This window comes from Bombina bombina, chromosome 5 (genome assembly GCF_027579735.1).
Source record: "Bombina bombina isolate aBomBom1 chromosome 5, aBomBom1.pri, whole genome shotgun sequence".
Taxonomy (NCBI): Eukaryota; Metazoa; Chordata; class Amphibia; order Anura; family Bombinatoridae; genus Bombina; species Bombina bombina.
Genome location: NC_069503.1, coordinates 6,463,728 through 6,475,798, shown reverse-complemented (window position 1 = coordinate 6,475,798; position 12,071 = coordinate 6,463,728). Strand labels below are relative to the sequence as shown.

General features: G+C 39.5%; 1 protein-coding gene across 1 annotated transcript in view; it reads right to left on the bottom strand.

The window, feature by feature from the left end:
• Nucleotides 1–5,744: 5,744 nt before the first annotated feature.
• SLC4A2 (solute carrier family 4 member 2) overlaps nt 5,745–12,071 on the bottom strand; it is a gene marked incomplete in the record, with an annotated part of 556,511 nt that continues 550,184 nt past the window's right edge. Inside the window, 2 exon segments of the mRNA XM_053713254.1 lie at nt 5,745–6,408; nt 7,158–7,331. Coding sequence (XP_053569229.1) covers nt 6,328–6,408; nt 7,158–7,331 — 255 coding nt within the window.

The window sequence follows — 12,071 nt, the reverse complement described above, 5'->3', positions numbered from 1 at the left end:
AGCACACTGTACTGTATAATGATGTGAGTATCTATACACTGATAATGAGCACACTGCACTGTATAATGATGTGAGTATCTATACACTGATAATGAGCACACTGTACTGTATAATGATGTGAGTATCTATACACTGATAATGAGCACACTGTACTGTATAATGATGTGAGTATCTATACACTGATAATGAGCACACTGTACTGTATAATGATGTGAGTATCTATACACTGATAATGAGCACACTGTACTGTATAATGATGTGAGTATCTATACACTGATAATGAGCACACTGTACTGTATAATGATGTGAGTATCTATACACTGATAATGAGCACACTGTACTGTATAATGATGTGAGTATCTATACACTGATAATGAGCACAGTGCACTGTATAATGATGTGAGTATCTATACACTGATAATGAGCACGCTGTACTGTATAATGATGTGAGTATCTATACACTGATAATGAGCACACTGTACTGTATAATGATGTGAGTATCTATACACTGATAATGAGCACACTGCACTGTATAATGATGTGAGTATCTATACACTGATAATGAGCACACTGCACTGTATAATGATGTGAGTATCTATACACTGATAATGAGCACACTGTACTGTATAATGATGTGAGTATCTATACACTGATAATGAGCACACTGTACTGTATAATGATGTGAGTATCTATACACTGATAATGAGCACACTGTACTGTATAATGATGTGAGTATCTATACACTGATAATGAGCACACTGTACTGTATAATGATGTGAGTATCTATACACTGATAATGAGCACACTGTACTGTATAATGATGTGAGTATCTATACACTGATAATGAGCACACTGTACTGTATAATGATGTGAGTATCTATACACTGATAATGAGCACACTGTACTGTATAATGATGTGAGTATCTATACCCTGATAATGAGCACGCTGTACTGTATAATGATGTGAGTATCTATACACTGATAATAAGCACACTGCACTGTATAATGATGTGAGTATCTATACACTGATAATGAGCACACTGTACTGTATAATGATGTGAGTATCTATACACTGTTAATAAACACACTGCACTGTATAATGATGTGAGTATCTAGCCATTGACCTCCTGTCGTGTTGAGGCTAGTTTAGAACTCACTTGCCGCCATCCAAGTTTGCAGCCGGTTTTATGGTTGTCTGTTTTAAAGTTGTATTTAAATCAAATTACCAGCAATGGTTTTACCCGCCACTCTCGTGTACTGTATAATGTGAGTATCTATACACTGATAATGAGCACACTGTACTGTATAATGATGTGAGTATCTATACACTGATAATGAGCACACTGCACTGTATAATGATGTGAGTATCTATACACTGATAATGAGCATGCTGCACTGTATAATGATGTGAGTATCTATATACTGATAATGAGCACACTGTACTGTATAATGATGTGAGTATCTATACACTGATAATGAGCACACTGTACTGTATAATGATGTGAGTATCAATACACTGATAATGAGCACACTGTACTGTATAATGATGTGAGTATCTATACACTGTTAATGAGCACACTGCACTGTATAATGATGTATCTATACACTGATAATGAGCACACTGTACTGTATAATGATGTGAGTATCTATACACTGATAATGAGCACACTGTACTGTATAATGATGTGAGTATCTATACACTGATAATGAGCACACTGCACTGTATAACGATGTGAGTATCTATACACTGATAATGAGCACACTGTACTGTATAATGATGTGAGTATCTATACACTGATAATGAGCACACTGTACTGTATAATGATGTGAGTATCTATACACTGATAATGAGCACACTGTACTGTATAATGATGTGAGTATCTATACACAGATAATGAGCACACTGTACTGTATAATGATGTGAGTATCTATACACTGATAATGAGCACACTACTGTACTGTATAATGATGTAAGTATCTATACACTGATAATGAGCACACTGTACTGTATAATAATGTGAGTATCTATACACTGATAATGAGCACACTGTACTGTATAATGATGTGAGTATCTATACACTGATAATGAGCACACTGTACTGTATAATGATGTGAGTATCTATACGCTGATAATGAGCACACTGTACTGTATAATGATGTGAGTATCTATACACTGATAATGAGCACACTGTACTGTATAATGATGTGAGTATCTATACACTGATAATGAGCACGCTGTACTGTATAATGATGTGAGTATCTATACACTGATAATGAGCACACTGCACTGTATAATGATGTGAGTATCTATACACTGATAATGAGCACACTGTACTGTATAATGATGTGAGTATATATACACTGATACTGAGCACACTGCACTGTATAATGATGTGAGTATCTATACACTGATAATGAGCACACTGTACTGTATAATGATGTGAGTATATATACACTGATACTGAGCACACTGCACTGTATAATGATGTGAGTATATATACACTGATAATGAGCACACTGTACTGTATAATGATGTGAGGATCTATACACTGATAATGAGCACACTGTACTGTATAATGATGTGAGTATCTATACACTGATAATGAGCACACTGTACTGTATAATGATGTGAGTATCTATACACTGATAATGAGCACGCTGTACTGTATAATGATGTGAGTATCTATACACTGATAATGAGCACACTGTACTGTATAATGATGTGAGTATCTATACACTGATAATGAGCATGCTGTACTGTATAATGATGTGAGTATCTATACACTGATAACGAGTTCACTGTATAATGATGTGAGTATCTATACACTGATAATGAGCACACTGTACTGTATAATGATGTGAGTATCTATACACTGATAATGAACACACTGTACTGTATAATAATGTGAGTATCTATACACTGATAATGAGCACACTGTACTGTATAATGATGTGAGTATCTATACACTGATAATGAGCACACTGTACTGTATAATGACGTGAGTATCTATACACTAATAATGAGCACACTGTACTGTATAATGATGTGAGTATATATACACTGATAATGAGCACACTGTACTGTATAATGATGTGAGTGTCTATACACTGATAATGAGCACACTGTATAATGATGTGAGTATCTATACACTGATAATGAGCACACTACTGTATAATTATGTGACTATCTATAGACTGATAAAGAGCACACTGTACTGTATAATGATGTGAGTATCTATACACTGATAATGAGCACACTGTACTATATAATGATGTGAGTATCTATACACTGATAAAGAGCACACTGTACTGTATAATGATGTGAGTATCTACACACTGATAATGAGCACACTGTATAATGATGTGAGTATCTATACACTGATAATGAGCACTGTATAATGATGTGAGTATTTATACACTGATAATGAGCACACTGTACTGTATAATGATGTGAGTATCTATACACTGATAATGAGCACACTGTACTGTATAAAGATGTGAGTATCTATACACTGATAATGAGCACACTGCACTGTATAATGATGTGAGTATCTATATACTGATAATGAGCACACTGTACTGTATAATGATGTGAGTATCTATACACTGATGATAAGCACTGTATAATGATGTGAGTATCTATACACTGATGATAAGCACGCTGTACTGTATAATGATGTGAGTATCTATACACTGATAATGAGCACACTGTACTGTATAATGATGTGAGTATCTATTCACTGATAACGAGCACACTGTATAATGATGTGAGTATCTATACACTGATAATGAGCACGCTGTACAGTATAATGATGTAAGTATCTATACACTGATAATGAGCACACTGCACTGTATAATGATGTAAGTATCTATACACTGATAATAAGCACACTGCACTGTATAATGATGTGAGTATCTATACACTGATAATGAGCACACTGTACTGTATAATAATGTGAGTATTTATACACTGATAATGAGCACACTGTACTGTATAATGATGTGAGTATCTTTACACTGATAATGAGCACACTGTACTATATAATTATGTGAGTATCTATATACTGATAATGAGCACACTGCACTGTATAATGATGTGAGTATCTATACACTGATAATGAGCACACTGTATAATGATGTGAGTATCTATACACTGATAATGAGCACGCTGTACTGTATAATGATGTAAGTATCTATATACTGATAATGAGCACATTTCACTGTATAATGATGTGAGTATCTATACACTGATAATGAGCACACTGTACTGTATAATGATGTGAGTATCTATACACTGATAATGAGCACACTGTACTGTATAATGATGTGAGTATCTATTCACTGATAACGAGCACACTGTATAATGATGTGAGTATCTATACACTGATAATGAGCACGCTGTACAGTATAATGATGTAAGTATCTATACACTGATAATGAGCACACTGCACTGTATAATGATGTAAGTATCTATACACTGATAATAAGCACACTGCACTGTATAATGATGTGAGTATCTATACACTGATAATGAGCACACTGCACTGTATAATGATGTAAGTATCTATACACTGATAATAAGCACACTGCACTGTATAATGATGTAAGTATCTATACACTGATAATGAGCACACTGCACTGTATAATGATGTAAGTATCTATACACTGATAATAAGCACACTGCACTGTATAATGATGTGAATATCAATACACTGATAATGAGCACACTGCACTGTATAATGATGATGTGAGTATCTATACACTGATAATGAGCACACTGTATAATGATGTGAGTATCTATACACTGATAATGAGCACGCTGTACTGTATAATGATGTGAGTATCTATACACTGATAATGAGCACACTGTACTGTATAATGATGTGAGTATCTATACACTGATAATGAGCACACTGTACTGTATAATGATGTAAGTATCTATACACTGATAATAAGCACACTGCACTGTATAATGATGTGAATATCAATACACTGATAATGAGCACACTGCACTGTATAATGATGATGTGAGTATCTATACACTGATAATGAGCACACTGTACTGTATAATGATGTGAGTATCTATACACTGATAATGAGCACACTGCACTGTATAATGATGTAAGTATCTATACACTGATAATAAGCACACTGCACTGTATAATGATGTGAATATCAATACACTGATAATGAGCACACTGCACTGTATAATGATGATGTGAGTATCTATACACTGATAATGAGCACACTGTACTGTATAATGATGTAAGTATCTATACACTGATAATGAGCACACTGTACTGTATAATGATGTGAGTATCTATACACTGATAATGAGCACACTGCACTGTATAATGATGTAAGTATCTATACACTGATAATGAGAACACTACACTGTATAATGATGTCAGTATCTATACACTGATAATGAGCACACTACACTGTATAATGATGTGAGTATCTATACACTGATAATGAGAACACTACACTGTATAATGATGTCAGTATCTATACACTGATAATGAGCACACTGTACTGTATAATGTGTGTATCTATACACTGATAATGAGCACACTACACTGTATAATGATGTGAGTATCTATACACTGATAATGAGAACACTACACTGTATAATGATGTGAGTATCTATACACTGATAATGAGCACACTGCACTGTATAATGATGTGAGTATCTATACACTGATAATGAGCACACTACTGTACTGTATAATGATGCATCTACACAATGATAAAGTTCTATTTAATGATTAGAGTATTTTTGATAAATAAAATAATACTGAGTATCTACACAGCAATAGTGAGCTGAGTTTACAACACTATCTAAAGTCAGCAGCTCTGTATAATGATATTGAGTATATGAGGAAATATTTCGCATGTGTCATTTGATTTCTGGCCCATCGGCTATGATATTAATATATAAATATGCAGACAGTAATTACACCATGTCCACCAACTTCATTGCAATTAAAAGTTCTGAGCTTTAAACACAGAGACTGTGCCCCATAATGTCCTTCAGTTGCCCCGGGAGAGCGTCAGAAGCCACCCGCTTTGTGTGAGACGTTACTGCAATTGAATGTCTAGAGCCTTGTGCCCTACAGTCCCTTTAGCAGCAAACAGTCTTTAGCTGGAGATATCACAACAGGCTCCGTTCCCTCATCCTTGTAGTGGAGCAGCAATGTCCAACAACCACAAACCATCTCACTGCTTTTAAGAGCTTCTTGACCATTTGTAATTCACATGATTGTGGAGAGGGATACACTGGTTCAGGGGTTGTCACTCCGCTAGCTGTGTCAGTCACATCTGGTGCTATACTGGCATAGGCATCTCATTATATTCATCCACACCCTCCTGCTCATCAAAAATGGGCACCACTTCATCAGCGTCCAGCTGTGAGGAGAGAGAAAAAGTCAGGCGTACCCCTTGTCATTACTATCACCAAATGGGCACTGTTCTAGGGAGGCAGACACCAACCTGATACAGAAGAAAGAGACAGGGTGACATGTACATGAGAAGACAGAGGAGAGACAGGGTGACATGTACATGAGAAGACAGAGGAGAAGAGACAGGGTGACATGTACATGAGAAGACAGAGGAGAGACAGGGTGACGTGTACATGAGAAGTCAGAGGAGAGACAGGGTGACGTGTACATGAGAAGACAGAGGAGAGACAGGGTGACGTGTACATGAGAAGACAGAGAAGAGACAGGGTGACGTGTACATGAGAAGACAGAGGAGAGACAGGGTGACGTGTACATGAGAAGACAGAGGAGAGACAGGGTGACATGTACATGAGAAGACAGAGGAGAAGAGACAGGGTGACGTGTACATGAGAAGACAGAGAAGAGACAGGGTGACGTGTACATGAGAAGACAGAGAAGAGACAGGGTGACATGTACATGAGAAGATAGAGGAGAAGAGACAGCAGTGTGAGGTAGCTGGGGGAGACAGCAGTGTGAGGTAGCTGGGGGAGACAGCAGTGTGAGGTAGCTGGGGGAGACAGCAGTATGAGGTAGCTGGGGGAGACAGCAGTATGAGGTAGCTGGGGGAGACAGCAGTGTGAGGTAGCTGGGGGAGACAGCAGTGTGAGGTAGCTGGGGAAGCCACCAGGGGTACAGAGATACACAGACAGGACTTACGTATTTCATCTCTCGAGTAGTGAAGATTCTCCGGAGCAGGAATATACGCAGTGGCACAGTGAGGATAAGGATGAACGGAAAGGCTAGTGATGCAGCTGTGGACATGACGGTCCATAGGACAGCGAGACAGACCAGCTGGAGAGCTGTGAAGAGATGCATCCGCAGAGTGCGCACCTATCAACAGTCATAGCAAAAGCATTAGAGTGCGCAAGGACAGCCAGCAGTATTCTAACTCCCTAATGAAAATAGTTCTTCCTTCTCCCTGCATCTGATTCCACTGTATTAGCCTGGCTCCTAGTGCCTAAGAATCATCTGATACTCCCAACTGCTGGTGTGCCGCGTCATTACTCTCTACTGCACATGCGCTTCATCATTACACTCCTTACTGCCCGTGCACTGCCTCATTACACTCCTTACTGCCCGTGCACTGCCTCATTACACTCCTTACTGCCCATGCGCCATGTAATTACACTCTCTACTGTACATAAGAAGCATCATAACATTTACCGGTGTACAAATAGTTTCTACTGCCCGTGTTCTGGTGTACAAATACTTTCTACTGCCCGTGTTCTGGTGTACAAATACTCTCTATTGCTGGTGTACAAATAGGGGAATATTTATCAAAGCCTCAACTATGCTGCATTCGCCAGCACCAATACGCTCGTCTAACATCGCAGCCGCGGACCTGAATACGATCTCCATATTTATAAAAAAAAGACGGTAAAAAGACGCGCACCAAGTGCGGGGCGATGAGCATCGGACTGTTGTTAACTAGCAGTCATTGATCTCACGTCTATTCAGCTTTTTTACCAACTTTATTTATACCCTGTCACTAAACACTGCCACTATACTAAAATGTTTAACCCCTATCCCTCCGCTCCCGGACCCCCCCGCCACTAAATAAACGTATTAACCCCTAAACCTCTGGCCTCCCACATCACTACCACCAACTAAACTTATTAACCCCTAAACTGCCAGGCCCCCACATCGCCATAAACTAAATCACGCTATTAACCCCTAAACCTAACAACCCGCTAACTTTACATTAAAATTACAAGTTCCCTATCTTCAAATAAATGTAAATTTACCTGTAGAATTAAAATAAACTAATTTTAAACTATTAATTAACCTACCCTAACTATTAAACTAAAATTACATTAAACTAGCAGTTAAATTAACTAAATTACATATTAAAAAAACTTAACCCTACTGAAATTATTAAAATATACTATTAAACATTATTAAAAATGACTAAATTACAAAAAAATAAACACTAACAAAAAATAAAAAACTACTAAATTACAAAAAAAAACAAACCACATTATCAAAAATAAAAAAGAATTACACCTACTCTAATAGCCCTATCAAAATAAAAAAGCCCCCCCAAAATAAAAAACCCTAGTCTACAATAAACTACCAATGGCCCTTAAAGGGCTTTTTTTGCGGGGCATTGCCCCAAAGAAATCAGCTCTTTTACCTGTAATAAAATACTAACACCCCCCAACAGTAAAACCCTCCACCCAACCCCCCCAAATAAAACCCTATCTAAAAAACCTAAGCTCCCCATAGCCCTGAAAAACAGAATTTATGCTTACCTGATAAATTACTTTCTCCAACGGTGTGTCCGGTCCACGGCGTTATCCTTACTTGTGGGATATTCTCTTCCCCAACAGGAAATGGCAAAGAGTCCCAGCAAAGCTGGCCATATAGTCCCTCCTAGGCTCCGCCCACCCCAGTCATTCGACCGACGGACAGGAGGAAATATATATAGGAGAAACCATATGGTACCGTGGTGACTGTAGTTAGAGAAAATAATTCATCAGACCTGATTAAAAAACCAGGGCGGGCCGTGGACCGGACACACCGTTGGAGAAAGTAATTTATCAGGTAAGCATAAATTCTGTTTTCTCCAACATTGGTGTGTCCGGTCCACGGCGTCATCCTTACTTGTGGGAACCAATACCAAAGCTTTAGGACACGGATGAAGGGAGGGAGCAAATCAGGTCACCTAAACGGAAGGCACCACAACTTGCAAAACCTTTCTCCCAAAAATAGCCTCCGAAGAAGCAAAAGTATCAAATTTGTAAAATTTGGCAAAAGTGTGCAGTGAAGACCAAGTCGCTGCCTTACATATCTGGTCAACAGAAGCCTCGTTCTTGAAGGCCCATGTGGAAGCCACAGCCCTAGTGGAGTGAGCTGTGATTCTTTCAGGAGGCTGCCGTCCGGCAGTCTCATAAGCCAATCGGATAATGCTTTTAAGCCAAAAGGAAAGAGAGGTAGCAGTCGCTTTTTGACCTCTCCTTTTACCAGAATAAACAACAAACAAGGAAGATGTTTGTCTGAAATCTTTAGTAGCCTCTAAATAGAACTTTAGAGCACGGACAACGTCCAAATTGTGTAACAAACGTTCCTTCTTTGAAACTGGATTTGGACACAAAGAAGGTACAACTATCTCCTGGTTAATATTTTTGTTAGAAACAACTTTCGGAAGAAAACCAGGCTTAGTACGCAAAACCACCTTATCTGCATGGAACACCAGATAAGGCAGAGAACACTGCAGAGCAGATAACTCTGAAACTCTTCTAGCAGAAGAAATTGCAACCAAAAACAAAACTTTCCAAGATAGTAACTTAATATCTATGGAATGTAAAGGTTCAAACGGAACCCCTTGAAGAACTGAAAGAACTAGATTTAGACTCCAGGGAGGAGTCAAAGGTCTGTAAACAGGCTTGATCCTAACCAGAGCCTGAACAAATGCTTGAACATCTGGCACAGCTGCCAGTCTTTTGTGCAGTAAGACAGATAAAGCAGAGATCTGTCCCTTTAGAGAACTTGCAGATAATCCTTTCTCCAAACCTTCTTGTAGAAAGGATAGAATCTTAGGAATTTTTATCTTGTTCCATGGGAATCCTTTGGATTCACACCAACAGATATATTTTTTCCATATTTTATGGTAAATTTTTCTAGTTACAGGCTTTCTAGCCTGAATCAGAGTATCTATTACAGAATCTGAAAACCCACGCTTTGATAAAATCAAGCGTTCAATCTCCAAGCCGTCAGTTGGAGGGAAACCAGATTCGGATGTTCGAATGGACCCTGAACAAGAAGGTCCTGTCTCAAAGGTAGCTTCCATGGTGGAGCCGATGACATATTCACCAGGTCTGCATACCAAGTCCTGCGTGGCCACGCAGGAGCTATCAAGATCACCGAGGCCCTCTCCTGATTGATCCTGGCTACCAGCCTGGGAATGAGAGGAAACGGTGGAAACACATAAGCTAGGTTGAAGGTCCAAGGTGCTACTAGTGCATCTACTAGGGTCGCCTTGGGATCCCTGGATCTGGACCCGTAGCAAGGAACCTTGAAGTTCTGACGAGACGCCATCAGATCCATGTCTGGAATGCCCCATAATTGAGTTATTTGGGCAAAGATTTCCGGATGGAGTTCCCACTCCCCCGGATGGAATGTCTGACGACTCAGAAAATCCGCTTCCCAATTTTCCACTCCTGGGATGTGGATCGCAGACAAGTGGCAGGAGTGATCCTCCGCACATTGAATTATTTTGGTCACTTCTTTCATCGCCAGGGAACTCCTTGTTCCCCCCTGATGATTGATATATGCAACGGTCGTCATGTTGTCTGATTGGAACCTTATGAATTTGGCCTTTGCTAGTTGAGGCCAAGCTCTGAGAGCATTGAATATCGCTCTCAGTTCCAGAATGTTTATCGGGAGAAGAGACTCTTCCCGAGACCATAGACCCTGAGCTTTCAGGGATTCCCAGACCGCGCCCCAGCCCACTAGACTGGCGTCGGTCGTGACAATGACCCACTCTGGTCTGCGGAAGCTCATTCCCTGGGACAGATTGTCCAGGGACAGCCACCAACGGAGTGAATCTCTGGTCTTTTGATCTACTTGAATCATCGGAGACAAGTCTGTATAATCCCCATTCCACTGTTTGAGCATGCACAGTTGTAATGGTCTTAGATGAATTTGTGCAAAAGGAACTATGTCCATTGTTGCAACCATCAATCCTATTACTTCCATGCACTGCGCTATGGAAGGACGAGGAACAGAATGAAGTACTTGACAAGAGCTTAGAAGTTTTGATTTTCTGACCTCTGTCAGAAAAATCCTCATTTCTAAGGAATCTATTATTGTTCCCAAGAAGGGAACTCTTGTCGACGGAGACAGAGAACTTTTTTCTTTGTTCACCTTCCATCCGTGAGATCTGAGAAAGGCTAGGACGATGTCCGTATGAGCCTTTGCTTTTGACAGGGACGACGCTTGAATTAGGATGTCGTCCAAGTAAGGTACTACTGCAATGCCCCTTGGTCTTAGAACCGCTAGAAGGGACCCTAGTACCTTTGTGAAAATCCTTGGAGCAGTGGCTAATCCGAATGGAAGTGCCACAAACTGGTAATGCTTGTCCAGAAAAGCAAACCTTAGGAACTGATGATGTTCCTTGTGGATAGGAATATGTAGGTATGCATCCTTTAAATCCACGGTAGTCATAAATTGACTTTCCTGGATGGTGGGTAGGATCATTCGAATAGTTTCCATTTTGAGCGATGGTACCCTGAGAAATTTGTTTAGGATCTTCAAATCCAAAATTGGTCTGAATGTTCCCTCTTTTTTGGGAACTACGAACAGATTGGAATAAAATCCCATTCCTTGTTTTCTTATTGGAACTGGATGTATCACTCCCATCTTTAACAGGTCTTCTACACAATGTAAGAATGCCTGTCTCTTTATTTGGTTTGAGGATAAGTGAGACCTGTGGAACCTTCCCCTTGGGGGTAGTTCCTTGAATTCCAGGAGATAACCTTGAGAAACTATTTCTAGCGCCCAAGGATCCTGAACATCTCTTGCCCAAGCCTGAGCAAAGAGAGAGAGACTGCCCCCCACTAGATCTGGTCC